General features: G+C 49.6%; 7 protein-coding genes across 7 annotated transcripts; 3 read left to right on the top strand and 4 right to left on the bottom strand.

Annotated features, from left to right (window-relative positions):
* Positions 1 to 238: 238 nt before the first annotated feature.
* LOC9654275 (protein FMP32, mitochondrial) lies at positions 239 to 1,856 on the bottom strand. The gene is made up of 8 exons (XM_024669313.1): positions 1,468 to 1,856; positions 1,265 to 1,396; positions 1,155 to 1,214; positions 1,020 to 1,096; positions 908 to 964; positions 786 to 852; positions 672 to 735; positions 239 to 603 (listed from the first exon to the last, which is right to left on the bottom strand). The coding sequence occupies exons 1-8, from the start codon at positions 1,681 to 1,683 to the stop codon at positions 548 to 550; spliced, it is 729 nt and encodes a 242-aa protein (XP_024525081.1). The 5' UTR covers positions 1,684 to 1,856; the 3' UTR covers positions 239 to 547.
* A 131-nt stretch (positions 1,857 to 1,987) lies between these two features.
* LOC9655556 (uncharacterized GTP-binding protein YjiA) lies at positions 1,988 to 4,973 on the top strand. Its single transcript, XM_002964294.2, has 11 exons — positions 1,988 to 2,358; positions 2,532 to 3,255; positions 3,335 to 3,400; positions 3,462 to 3,642; positions 3,706 to 3,902; positions 3,971 to 4,021; positions 4,066 to 4,157; positions 4,229 to 4,311; positions 4,360 to 4,481; positions 4,527 to 4,631; positions 4,684 to 4,973. Exons 2-11 carry the CDS (start codon positions 2,929 to 2,931, stop codon positions 4,825 to 4,827), a joined length of 1,368 nt encoding a protein of 455 aa, XP_002964340.2. The 5' UTR covers positions 1,988 to 2,358; positions 2,532 to 2,928; the 3' UTR covers positions 4,828 to 4,973.
* On the bottom strand, positions 4,910 to 5,535 carry LOC9654274 (thioredoxin H5). Its single transcript, XM_002963918.2, has 3 exons — positions 5,404 to 5,535; positions 5,208 to 5,330; positions 4,910 to 5,151 (listed from the first exon to the last, which is right to left on the bottom strand). The coding sequence occupies exons 1-3, from the start codon at positions 5,485 to 5,487 to the stop codon at positions 5,005 to 5,007; spliced, it is 354 nt and encodes a 117-aa protein (XP_002963964.1). The 5' UTR covers positions 5,488 to 5,535; the 3' UTR covers positions 4,910 to 5,004.
* Positions 5,536 to 5,569: 34 nt separating this feature from the next.
* Positions 5,570 to 7,402, top strand: LOC9654273 (lipid phosphate phosphatase delta). The gene is made up of 7 exons (XM_002964293.2): positions 5,570 to 5,837; positions 5,898 to 5,993; positions 6,078 to 6,283; positions 6,358 to 6,464; positions 6,516 to 6,644; positions 6,702 to 6,817; positions 6,866 to 7,402. Exons 1-7 carry the CDS (start codon positions 5,670 to 5,672, stop codon positions 7,280 to 7,282), a joined length of 1,239 nt encoding a protein of 412 aa, XP_002964339.1. The 5' UTR covers positions 5,570 to 5,669; the 3' UTR covers positions 7,283 to 7,402.
* A 66-nt stretch (positions 7,403 to 7,468) lies between these two features.
* On the top strand, positions 7,469 to 8,639 carry LOC9655555 (GPI-anchor transamidase). Its single transcript, XM_002964292.2, has one exon. The coding sequence runs from the start codon at positions 7,495 to 7,497 to the stop codon at positions 8,605 to 8,607; it is 1,113 nt and encodes a 370-aa protein (XP_002964338.1). The 5' UTR covers positions 7,469 to 7,494; the 3' UTR covers positions 8,608 to 8,639.
* Positions 8,031 to 10,401, bottom strand: LOC112344467 (zinc finger CCCH domain-containing protein 19-like). The gene is made up of 3 exons (XM_024669312.1): positions 10,281 to 10,401; positions 10,078 to 10,188; positions 8,031 to 9,978 (listed from the first exon to the last, which is right to left on the bottom strand). Exons 1-3 carry the CDS (start codon positions 10,341 to 10,343, stop codon positions 8,641 to 8,643), a joined length of 1,512 nt encoding a protein of 503 aa, XP_024525080.1. The 5' UTR covers positions 10,344 to 10,401; the 3' UTR covers positions 8,031 to 8,640.
* Positions 10,389 to 12,316, bottom strand: LOC9654272 (abscisic acid 8'-hydroxylase 1). The gene is made up of 9 exons (XM_024668703.1): positions 12,111 to 12,316; positions 11,740 to 12,049; positions 11,522 to 11,677; positions 11,205 to 11,465; positions 11,056 to 11,145; positions 10,922 to 11,000; positions 10,761 to 10,867; positions 10,588 to 10,706; positions 10,389 to 10,525 (listed from the first exon to the last, which is right to left on the bottom strand). Exons 1-9 carry the CDS (start codon positions 12,314 to 12,316, stop codon positions 10,432 to 10,434), a joined length of 1,422 nt encoding a protein of 473 aa, XP_024524471.1. The 3' UTR covers positions 10,389 to 10,431.
* Between the last annotated feature and the right edge of the window lie 713 nt (positions 12,317 to 13,029).

The raw sequence follows: 13,029 nt of genomic DNA, 5'->3' as shown, positions 1-13,029 counted from the left end.
CCGTCAGCACGTCATATTCTCCACGTCACTGTGCTGCCAGCTGGCGACACCTCAATGGCCGCGTTTGGCTTTCCGGTCCGGCGCTCCGTTTTCACGCGCGGTTTCGAACCGTGCGAGCGTTTTTACCACGGGGACCCGGGTCAAAAAGTCCAGTAAAATCACGGGGCCGCGGTAGAAAGACGTTGGGGATCGTGAAGTTCCTCGCTTTTGCGTTTTTGTCATCTTTTTCACTCGTCAAAGCTACCATCTTTCTCACCTTTCTTTATTTAATTCATCCAACGGACAACAAGGAATTTTTTAATGGCTTCTTCCCTCTTTCCACCAAACTACGCTTAATAGGATCCTTCCTTGTGTGCCATGTCCAAATGGCTTGAATACAATGCAAGCTCCAACCTTGGGCAGTGAGCGATCCTTCCACTATTGTTTCGCTTCAAGGCAAAGATTAAAAAAGAATGCGACGTGATCACCATCTTCTATGTTCTTCGTTTCTCTTTGATTTTTTTTTTAGTTTTTTTTTATTCACGAACTCTTGGACGTTTTCTTTTCTTCACATCATGATACGTAGTAGACCAAGGCCAACCGCGGTTACGGAGACGATGGAACCTGTCACAGCGCAAGAGATTTTCTTTTAGAGATCTTATCGGTGTGCTTTAGAAGTGTAAAAGATTTACCAATGCAGTACTTGATCACATCATACTTGGCAACTTCCAGCTGGGTCTTGAGAGTGTGGATCTCCTGTAGATGGTGCGTTCAGAGAATTCTTTTGAGTGAAAATGATTGCTTACACTATCCAGCTTGTTTGTCAGATTCGCTGTCTCGGTGCTTTGATTCGCGAGGACATCCCTGATGCGCCTGGAGAGAGAGTGACAAAGTTCTAGAAAACCAAAATCGCGGAGAGTTTGCCTACCCCTTTTCAAGGTTGAGATCAAGGCGCTGGCCTGCTGTAACCTTGTCGATCTCGTATCTACAAGCGGAAAACAGTGGTTGAGGAGGAACTCAGGACTTTACTTACGACTTACTTCAACTCGCTTTTCAGCTTGTCAAGATCTGTCCGTAGTCGTTCTGATTCCCGCTGTGAGGTAGACACATGATGCTCCTGCGATGAAAAGCCAGAAGTGACACTTGAAAAAAATCGAGAAAATGAAATAGCTCACGAGCTGGCTGACGATCTCTGCTCTCAACTTCGAAAGGACTGCCTCTTGCATCAACTCTTTCTAACACGAAAAGCACGGGTGAGTGACGAAGACGTCAAGCGATCACTTACACGCTGCATCTCTGGCTTGGAAACGAAGGACTGAGCAACATTCTCCAAGCTATCATTGAGCACTTCGGTGATCACAGCGGTGATAGCTTCAGCTTGATTATCGGTTAGACCCTGCTTCTCAAGCCGCCTTACCTGTTTTAAATGGAACCACAGCTTAGATAGCCATCCAATCCAAAAAAACAACACACAAAACTATACGATACCAATTGGAGTGTGTCCACAAGAAACGCTCTTTTCCCATTGTACGATGGCTGGACTACGAGTTGATTCGAGGAGTTCGTCCTGTAGTAGTTCCTCGAGCTTCCATTCTCTAATCTGTTCCTCAACTCACCAAGCGGTTGAAATCCTCTCGCATTCTCCCAATTCGCATAGATCTTATTCAAGCTACGAACCCCTGATTTCCTCACGGCCCACGCCATTCCCTAAATTCCTCTACTCTACGAGCCGAATTCGCTGCAGCGCTATCCCTTCTCGTACCTGCGCTATCGCATTATCCATTGTGATGCGTCATCCAGCTCGAGGAACCGGGAAATCGATCCAGCTGACCTAGGAGCAACAAATCCAATAAGAACCCTATAATCTTTCGCGAGAAGTCAAAAACTTTCTACTTTCATGTCGAGGCCATCTCCCAGGATTCGATCCCCCGACCCCTTTACTGTGCATTAATAAAGTGTGTCGACGTGGCAGCATAGGCCGTTGGCAAGGTGACAGCACACCACGAGAAAGAAAGAACAGGCCAGGGCACAGAATTTGGGGTAGAAAAAATTTAGGGCTCTTTCTCGTGCTCTTCCCCTGGGGAATCCCTAGCGCGAGCGATCCGATCTCCAAATCCATGGCTGGCGGCGGCGGCAAGGATGTGGACGGGGCAGCGAAAGATACGGCGCACCGGGAGATGTTTGCTCACGAATCCAGGCAAGTTCTACACCAGGAGGGCGGGGTTACGTTGAAGAAATCGGGGAGGTATCCGGCGTTTCTTGCTGGAGTTTTGCTCGTCACGGGCGTGATCACGTTTGCATACTATCAAAGCGTTGCTCCCAGCGAGGAGAAGACTGTAAAAAAGAAGCCTTGATCATCGCGGCGGCTGGATTCTTCAGGTATTTACCTTTGCTTGGAATCCACACACTCTCTTTTTTCCTTTTTCTACAGTTCTTTTCTCCTCTCTATATGATACTGCCCTAGATCTCCAGGTTTTGCATCAGACATTTTAGTTTGTAGCTTCGTGTTTGAGAAGGATTTTTCACTCTGGATCGATTGGAATGTGTTGCAGCTCAATCCACGCTCAAGAAGATTGAATTGGCCGTGTTGAAGAACATCAAAACTTGAAGAACAAAAATCCATAAATTTACGTTTTGCTTCTTTTTTGAGGCAAAATTTTCTACGTAGGAGGGTAGGGTTTAGGGTTCTAGGAGATAGATATTTCTTGGCGGCCGTCCGATCGCGAATCCCTGTCCGTCCATCGTTTATCTGGTGGTACATTCCGGTAATCCGGAAAGAGGGCTCTAGAAGGAAAGGTCCAGTCCCTCCCTCTCTTCCTCTCTCGCCGCGGCATTGGAGCTCTGCGCGATCGCATTCCTGGGAGCGATCGAGGGAAAGAATTCTTTTTGACCGCCAGAATTCCAGGCTAGCGGCGTAGGTTTAGCAAGGAAAGAAGAAGCGCGCAAGTGATGGCGGCAGCAAGCGCGGCAATGGCATTGTGTGGAAGAGGATTGGCGTGGGCGCATGGGACGCGCGCAAGCGCGTCGTCGGTGGTCATGGTTTTCAACAAGGCCAGTGGCGGTGGATTGAGGTTCTATGGGAGATTAGCTCCAAGGGTAGCGAAAGGAATAGGCGCTCAGGGGAGAATGTCTGCGACGAGGAAGCTGAGCGTTAGAACTCTGGCAAATGCGACCACCCAGCAGGAGACTGCTCCAACTGAGATTCCCGAGAGCCATGTCTGCGTCGATAATCGGGTTCCTATCACTGTGATCACTGGATTTCTTGGCGCTGGCAAGGTAAAATCTTCTCTTCTTCTTCATGCAAAGTTTTCTTTGTAAGTTTTTCAACCATGAACTTATCATGTCTTGATGGCAGACTACGCTGCTAAACTACGTGCTCACTGGCGAGCATGGGAAAAGGATCGCTGTCATTGAGAACGAGGTACTTGTTTCTCTCTTTCTTTTTTCTTCTTATCTCTCATTTTAGTTTTGTGATTTCATAGTTTGGAGAAGTTGGCATCGATGACAGCCTCGTTGTTGGCCGAAAATCTGCCACGGAAGATATCATGATGCTCAACAATGGCTGTCTTTGCTGCACGGTGCGAGGGGACCTCGTCAACATGCTCAAGGAGCTTTTTCTCACGAAGAAAGGCTTGTATGATCACGTCCTGATCGAGACTACGGGTACTGGCTCTTGGATTTGTCGAGTTTGATTCGAGAGCTTCTTCATCTTTGTCATCGTTCCAGGCCTGGCTAATCCTGCTCCGATCATTCAGACATTTTACGCGGAAGACAGAGTAGCGCACCATTATCGACTTGACGGCGTTGTCACGATGGTGGACGCCAAGCACGCTCCTATGCATCTTGACGAAGTGAAGCCAGATGGCGCGGTGAATGAAGCCGTGGAGCAAGTAGCCTATGCCGACCGTATCATACTCAACAAGGTTCGCTTTTTCATGACGCGATATCTTTGCCAACCGGCCTTTCTCTTTCTTTTTTGCTTTCTTTGTAGGTGGACTTAGTTGACGAGAAGGCCATTCAAACTCTATCCGAGAGAATAAAGGTATGAAGATCGTGTCTCTAGCTTTTCAAAATCTTCTTTTGCAGCGTATCAATGCAATGGCGAGTGTTAAGTCAACACAGTATGGCAAAGTCGACATGGATTACGTTCTCGGTGTCGGTGGTTTTGACCTGGAGAAGTACGCCTTCTAGTTTTCCTTTGCTTCATTGGAGGAACCCGTCTAAGCTAATTGTTTGTTTTGTACTTCAGAGTAGCGGGCCTGGAGGTTGAGATCGAGAAAGAGAAAGAGAAAGCTAATGCTCATGCTCACGATGACCACAAGCATGAACACGGTAAGAATTTATATTCTTTTAGTGTGTCTTACACCCGACAAACTAAAGGCCATGACCACGAACACGAGCATAAGCACGAGCACAAACACGAGCACAAGCACGACCATCACCACGACCCTGGAGTGTCGTCCGTGAGCATCATGTGTGAGGGGAACTTGGATTTGGAGAAAGTAAGCTGTTCTCCTCGTCTTCCTTTTACTCATTCTATTGCACAGATCGATACATGGCTCGGGGACCTGCTCGATGAACGGAGCGAAGACTTGTATCGAATGAAAGGCATCCTGTCCATCGAGGATTGCAAGGAGCGATTTGTTTTCCAGGTGACTATGCTAGAAGTGTTTGCAAGATCTGAAAGTTTTCTCTTTTACTCAGGGTGTTCACGCGGTATACGAGGGAACAATGGACAGAGAATGGGGTCCCAACGAGAAACGCCAGAACAAGCTCGTGTTCATCGGCAAGAACCTCAACGAAGCCGAGCTCAAGCAAGGCTTCATGGATTGCTTGGTGAAGAGCTAAAGTTTTTGGAAACACCATCGCTATAGCTATTGAATAGGACCAGAGCTCTCGTTTATCAGCCAAGCTATGAGATACAAACCAATTCAACGACAAAGGTTTTCTTCTTCTATAAACTTAAAAGCACGAATGCTTACTTCTTAGTAGTATGGAAATCGTCCCATTCTTTTCTTGACTAGCCTAGGCGTGCACTCCAGCTCCAGTGTGGAGCTGGAGCTTCTTTTTCAACTGGTCCTTGTCCGCTCCAACGATCTTGTCCACCACTTTGCCTTCCTTGATCAAGAGGAAAGTAGGCATCGCCTCGACCTTCCACTCGGTAGTGATCGCCTGGAAAGAGCAAGGATCGAGTCAAGAACACACAAAAAAGTAATTTTTAAACTCACAGGCATTTGATCCACATCCACCTTGACGAAGATCGCATCCGTGAACGTCTTGGAGTACTCCAGGAAGATCGGAGCTATGGCCTTGCAAGGGCCGCACCACGTCGCAGTGAAATCCACCACTAACTGCAAAAGGAAAGGGGAGAAATCGATCGATCAAACGATTAAACCCTAGCAATGGCGCCCGATTTCCACTCACCAGCTTCTTGCCCTCTTCCGCCTCCTTGAACTTGGCCTGCCACAACTCCACGCTGGTGATCGCACACACCGTCTCGGTCGCCATCGCCAAAGAATCGAAGCGCAAATTGCCTTTTCTAGGGCTCTGATTGATCCCAGGAATATCCCTTGGCCACGCGTTCTTGACTTAGGGTTCTTGAGCCGGGCGATTCCGGGAAAGAGCGCTGGACGCTTCGGGAGAATGCGAGCTCGTCTCTCTCCTTGGAGCTGTGGGGAAATCTCTGATTGATGGAGGCTGTCGGCGTCCCCGTCTGGCAAGTGATTACGCTCGTCACGATCCTCTCTTGGCTGCGATTCTCCAGCTTCACCAATCTCACCCTGCGCGCCCGATCTATTCTCCAGCCGCTGGTGACGCAGCGGGTTCTCAAGGGGACTGAGACGATCCTTCACATCCAGGTACGCTTCTTCGTCATGAATCCGGAGCTGGATCGATTGATCCGCGAAGATTTCTTGCAGCGTTCCAAGAATCCATTCTGGGATGTCGTGTTTGCCGTCGCATCCTCGGTGGTATCGGTGGAGTTCTACACTGCGTTTCTCCCGCTTCTCTTCTGGGTAAATAGTTTCGCGTTTGTTCTAAGTAGTAGCCTCCGGGTTTGAATTTTTTCTTTCTTTGTTCTTTGTTCTTCATTCTTCCAGTGTGGCCAGACGAGGCTTGCGAGGCAAATGACGATCCTTATGGCTGTTTGCATCTACGTTGGGAATTGTGTCAAGGACGTTGTCTCGGCCCCCCGGCCAGCATCTCCTCCGGTCAGGCGTCTCACTGCCATTAAATGCGAGGAGGAGTCCGCCATGGAGTTTGGACTCCCCTCTTCTCACACTATCAACACAATCTGTTTATCACTGTAAGCTTCGGTATTCGCGTGCTGAGGTGATCCATTCCATTGTCTTACTTTGTTCGTTGTTTGTCTTTCTCCAGGTATCTCTTTAATTACTTCATGAACCACCAGCAGTTTCCAAGCGATTCTCGCGTGTGGTGGCTTGTGTTGGGAATCATCTGCCTCGTGATTGTTCTTGTTGCTTACGGTAAGAACGGCCAAGTTGTCTTTGCTGTAACGTGTTCCTTGCTTTTTCCAGGGAGACTTTACTTGGGCATGCACACGCCCATCGATGTCTATGCGGGGATTCCCATTGGCTTGTGCCTATTGATGTTTTGGTGCTGCGTTGACGATCATATCGACCAATTTGTCACGGAGGGTGAAAACGGTATGCTGCCAAAATCCAGTTAGATGATACGACGAACAAAAGACATTCTTTTTGCAGTTCTTCCGTTCTGGACAAGCATGTCATTTCTCGTTCTCTTCGCGTATCCAAGGCCAGAATACAAGACACCAAGCTTTGAGTTTCACACTGCTTTCAACGGCGTCGTACTGGGAGTGGTAAGCTCTCCTTCTGTTCTATCCTCCATTCTCATCGATCATTCTCAGGTATATGGATCACACAGATTCTACTCGTATGGCCAAACGACGGCCCTCTCAATCTCAACACTCCAGGACACGCTCAACTTAATCCTCAGACTCGCGATTGGATTTCCAGTCGTTCTAGCTGTCAAGGAGCTGTCCAAGGAGCTCGCAAAGCAGCTACTTCCGTGGGTATGCCGAGCCTTCTTCGTCCCCATCTATTCCTCTTCCTACGTCCCGCCGCTGCAAGAAAAGGCGAAGAACAGCGACAAGAAGAGCTCTCCCCGCGACGAAGAGACGAGAAATTTGTGGCTAAGGCTGCTGCCTGTGATCGATGAAGATCACTTGGACGTGGACACGGGCATCCGGCTTTTGCAATACGCTGCTCTTGGATGGTCAGTCGCCGAGCTCGCTCCTTCCATTTTCCAGTACCTGGGAGTTTAGGAGCCACCACGAAGAATCTCTTTTTTTTCGTCCGGGAGGATGATCGTGGTGGAAGAAAAGCTCTCGCTGGAATGTTTGTACCATAGTCGCAACTTTGATCATAAGAAAGTCTTTGCAATCCATGGTGGTATTTAATAGCAATTTTACCGCGAAAATCCTACGGCTAGGATCGCACGCACATTTTTAGGGTTTTTGGGGGGGAAAGGAGCGCCATGGCGCCACTGCTGCTGCTGCTGCCACTGCTACTGCTGATTTCGTCGATCGCGCCGAGCGCCATGGCAGCGCCGGCGCACACGAGCAATTGGGCGGTGCTGGTATGTACCTCGCGCTACTGGTTCAACTACAGGCATATGGCCAACACCCTCTCGATCTACCACACCGTCAAGCGCCTGGGCATCCCGGACGATCACATCCTCCTCATGCTCGCCGACGACATGGCGTGCAACGCCAGGAATTCCCGCCCGGCCCAGGTCTTCAACAACGAGGATCACAAGCTCAACCTCTACGGCGAGAATGTGGAGGTGGATTACCGCGGCTACGAGGTCACCGTGGACAATTTCCTGCGCGTCCTCACCGGCCGCCACGATCCGGCAGTCCCGCGATCCAAGCGCCTCCTCAGCGACGAGTCCAGCAACGTCTTGCTCTACATGACCGGCCATGGTGGCGACCAGTTCATCAAGTTCCAGGACGCGGAGGAGATCCAGAGCCACGACCTGGCCGACGCGATCCAGCAGATGCATCAAAAGGGGCGATACAGGGAGATCTTGTTCATGGTGGACACTTGCCAGGCCTCGACGCTCTACTCGCAAGTCTACTCGCCTGGAGTGCTGGCCGCGAGCAGCAGCAACAAGGGGGAGAACTCCTACTCCCACCACCTCGACATGGACGTTGGCGTCTCGGTGATCGATCGCTTCACGTACTACACGCTCCAGTTTCTCGAGGGCGTGAGGACCGACAGCGCCGCCACCCTCGAGAGCTTGTTCCGGGTCTACGATCCCCGGCTGCTCATGTCCAACGCCAGCTTCAGGGACGACTTGTTCCGGAGGAAGCTGGACGAGGTCCGCGTGACCGAGTTCTTTGGATCCGTCATGGACGTCAAGCACACCCCGTCGGGATACAGTGGCTTCACTGGCGATCCTACTCGACGAAGTGATCGACGCCGCAGCGAAGGAGAAGCCAAGCCTCGACGAGAGGAAAGAGAAGCTGCTGCTGCTAGTGAGCTCGAGGTCGGTGCTGGAGACGAGGGAGATTGGGTGCTCGGGGTGAGTTGCTTGCTGATTGGAGTCACCACCGTCTTGTGGCACAAAGCTCTAAGGACAGACTGAGCGTCCCAAAGAGAAGCTTTTCGTTTCGTGTCCTCAAGTTCCAGCAGCGTCCTTCGCAGCTTTCAGCTCCGCCAGGCTCTTTGGCCCGTCAAATTGAGACTCTCTCAAAGTGACGCTGTTCCTGGCAGAGGTGCTGCTGGGAGCAGCACCGGCAGCGGCGGCGGCGAGCTTGGGCTTCTTGGCGACTTTGTTGTGTCGCCAGTGCTGCTGCTGCATCACTCCCAAGTATCTCGAGTTCCGGCCGTGGTGACGCTGTTGCTGCTGTTGGTGGTGGTGCTGGAAGTTATGAAACTGGTGCTGGTGGAGTCTCTGGTTAGCAGCATACTTGAGCCGGGTCTTCACGCTGGGCCTTCCGAGCCTGCTATGGACGCTGCGACTGCCACCATTCGCCACCCTCCAGCTTTCCAGTCGATGGTGAAGAGCAGGATTGGTTTCGTCGTAAACTAGCCTGTTGTGAGCACTACTGTTGTCGCTGAGAAGCTTTAAGCGGTTTGCGGCAAAGAGGCTCCTGTGGTTCCCTCTCGGAAACACCAGCCGGTCCTCGAGCCTCCCTCGGTTTAGTCCCTCCAAGTTCCTGGCCATGAGAAGAGCTTCCAAGTCGGGATCAATCCGCTGCTCCTGGACGAGAGGCTGCCGCGAGCTGATCATGCAGTCGTAAGGGAGCGATGGCTGGTACGGTGGATCGTAAGGCTTGTACTCGTTGAAGCTGTTCCGTGTGCCAGCGCTGGGGCCGTTTTGGAAAGCTCCTCGCTCGTAGCGGCAGCCTCCAAAGTCGTACGAAGCAGAGTCGAGGAGACGGTGTTGCTGGCTTTGGATTTGATCAAGCAGCTGCGAGGAGGAGCCATTTACTGGATCGAGGACGGTGTCGTAGTTATCTCCATCGTCCGAGTAGAAATCCTGCTGGGCTCCGGGATCTACGTCGTCGAAGTCGGGGGAGCTGCCTCTCATCGGCCACTCGTGGTGGTGCAGCCTGTAGAGTTCTTCGGACTTTCCGTCGCCACTGTCGGATTTCTCCTGCTGCTCGTCGTCCTGTGTCGGCGAGCTGCTGCTCTCCACCTGGTGCTGCTGCTCGTGTTCTTCCGGAGTTTCAAGCTTGACTTGGTGTGGAGGCTCGGCCGGGCCGCTTCTCTGGCCGAACGTTGCCGACGAGAACTTGGAGCCCCCGTTTTGCGTGACGGTAGAGGCAGCAGGAACTTGAGGCTGGGATGGAGTTTGCTGCTGCTGGGCCAAAGTTTGGACCTGTTGGGAGCGACGAGCAAAGCCGTGCATGAACGGACACTGGTCTCCTTTTGCGCAGTATCCTTGAGAGTAGAAGTAACAGGGGACTCGAGAATTGGAGCTGGGATTCTCCTCCTCGGACACGTCCAGCGGCTGCGAGAAATCAAATACCATTATCCTCAAAGAAAGAAAAAGACTCTCTATCAAAGAAAGACTATGAAAAATCCTAAGAGGAGAAGGAAGAAGCCTCACGGGATGACGAAACGGGCAGTCTGGATTGAGGCAGTTCCCAGAGAGCCAGTACCAACAGTCGCGGGGATTTAATCTCGCGACCTCGCTGTGCCTAAACTCGCATTGCATTCCCTGTGGCGCGGAGAGAAAGACGAAAAACACATTTTTTGGTGAATGTTCGTGCCCCGGCATGCGATCTTGCGGGAGAATTCCACATTTCTCACCTTCTTGCATGTGAGCGGCGATGCGAGGAAGTAAACGCAGTCCGTGTTCTTCTTGTCCTCCATCACGCCAGATCTGGGCAAAACAAGCCCTAAACCTAACCCTAAATATCAGCAAAGGCAATCCAGGGGCTTTTATTTTCTCCTTGTTTCTTTACTGGATGGACATAACTTCTATGAGGTATCCATCATTCACTGTGGGCATTGGCCAGTAGCTTGTTTTACTATTTGGATTCACTGGCTCCCATCTACAGTGTTTTACAATAATGTTTGAGTATAAATGGCAAGAAAATGGAGGAAAAGGAAGTACCTGTATTTTGTGATAAGCCTGTGTATGAAAACGCATAGCTCTAACTTAGCTAGTGCACTTCCTGGGCATGTTCTTTGTCCAGAGCCAAATGGAATAAATGTGCCAGTTTTAGCTGGGACCTGATGGAAGATATAAAAAGGTTTTGGTAAGTATAAACATGACAAATGCCATACTTTAAATCTGGATGAATCAAATCTTGTTGCATTGCGATAAATGCTCTCATCTAAGTGGATTGCTGACATATGGACATGAACCATCCAATCTTTGGGCAAAATATAACCTGTATAACACCAAGAGAACGATTGGAATTAGCTTCAATCACATGTAATCAAACCATTGTAGCTGATGTCCTTGGTGATTTTACGTGTCACCAGCCCCACAACATTAGAAAGCCTCAGAGTCTCGTGGACAGCCTGCAAAAACACTCCAATTAAATTCAATATAAAAATAAGTGGAACTCCGTCTAACCCTTAGAGTGGCTGGCATCATCTTTGTGTCTTCCCATGTTAATTTATACTTTGTGGAGCCTTTCTCAAGAACGATTTGTCTTTGCTCTTCCTGGAAATCAAGATAAATTCAAAACAACAGTTTAATAATAATAATAATAATAATAATACCTCCACTTCCTTGAAAGCTTGTGGATTCTCATGTAAGTATTTGATCAGCCACAGGAGAGCCAGAGCTGTAGTGTGGTGGCCTCCAAACAACAGTGCCATGAGATTGTCTTCCACCTGTTGATTGGAGAGGGTTCCAACCTTGTCATCTTTGTGCGTGACAAACTCGCCCAATGCATCTTTGTGTGTCTCGTCCTTGGCAGCTACTTGTGCCCTCCTCTCGTTGATGAGCCCATCCAAGAATGTGTGGAGCCTTGCCCTGGCCTGATCGAATCACAATAGATCCAGAACTAGAAAGATTATATTTATCAGCCACAAACCTGCAATGCTTTGTGATAAGGTGAGAAGGGTATGTCGATTGGAAACTGGAGCAGCCCCGTCTCTATGGCCTGGACGTCTCGCATGAGATCGATCGTCTCCGGAGTGGTGGGCAGCAGTTTCTGGCACACGAATCCAATCACCGTACAATAGCTAAACTGGCAAGTCAAATGTTTATAATCAGATCAAGCGATCAACCTGGCGTACGATGTGATCAGACCTTGACAGTTTCTTCCATAACCGATACCGTCTTCTTCGATCCCCACGACTCTAGAATCTCCTGAGCCAAGTTATCGATCTTCTCGACATGGTGTTTGAGCACCTCTGGAACCATCATCCCCAACATGATTCTCCGGTAGAGCGCATGGTCACTCCCGACGGCTTGGCTTATAGAGTCCGGCCCAAACAATCGGCCAAACAAGCCTGAGGGACCACAGTCAGCACAGCTGAGGAAGAACTTGGCTGCCTCTACTGTTGTTGTGACAATGGTGGGAGATCCAAGCAAGTTACTCGAGAAAACTCCTCCAAATCTGTAAATCGGTCACAAACTTCATTAAATCAAGATCTAAGCGAAAGTCAACTTGGGAGAACCTCTTGCGTCGAGTGGTGAGGAAGTCTAGAGGGGATCCCTGGAAGAGAGAGAGAGATTCTCCGACAAGAGGCCAGCCATGGCTTCCCGCCGGGAGTTTGATCGTGGATGATCCTTGGGAGTTGTAGAACTTACGGTAGATCAGCCAGAAAGAGAGTAGAAACGCGAGGAGGTAAAGAGCATTCCAGGACAGCAGTAAAAGCTCCATCGCTTCTCTCGAGAAGGAACGAAGGATGCAGGGATTTAAGTACCAGTAACGAGAAGGCTTTTCCATGCAAAATTCTTCGAACGAAGGCTTCCTCGTGTGTCTATGTTTGACTGCCCTAACCAATGACGGTGGGAAGGAACGTTTTTAAGGGGGAGTAAACGTTTCAGCGGAGCCAAACTTCTGGGAAATGCTCCAGGGGAGCCTCCTGCATGGACTCGTATGCTAACAGCCATTCCTGCTTAACGGAAAATTTCTCAAAAACAAAATCTTTGTTAAAGCATTTTTAAACAAAGCCGTGAAGTGGTGTGTGCGTTGAGAAAGCACTATGTAGGTTCTGGGGGATCTTTCTTCCCTTTTCCCCTTTTTTTTGAAGGTTCGAGAGTCAAGACAGCTCTAAATGGTCAAATAGCTGCCAAAGTAGTTTTGGATGGCAAACCCCAAACCATGTTAAAAGCTTTCTCAAGGTATCAAGAGATTTTAAGTTTCTTGTCAATGTAAAGATCACTTTTCACCAGTGTTCTAAGCTTTAAAGTTTTCCCATATAAATCAGACCTAGATATGCGCCTACGGATTACCACTGTGCTAATTACCACGCATGGTCGGTGATATGCTCCCATGGTTTGCATTACAAATCGACATTGACAAAAGGCAGTGAATTGTTTTTCCATACAAAAAGCCAACATTGCATTTCCAAACCTCAGGAACTCAACCAT

Source organism: Selaginella moellendorffii, unplaced genomic scaffold, assembly GCF_000143415.4.
Source record: "Selaginella moellendorffii unplaced genomic scaffold, v1.0 SELMOscaffold_4, whole genome shotgun sequence".
In the NCBI taxonomy this organism is placed as follows: Eukaryota; Viridiplantae; Streptophyta; class Lycopodiopsida; order Selaginellales; family Selaginellaceae; genus Selaginella; species Selaginella moellendorffii.
This window is presented reverse-complemented; position numbering and strand designations above follow the sequence as displayed.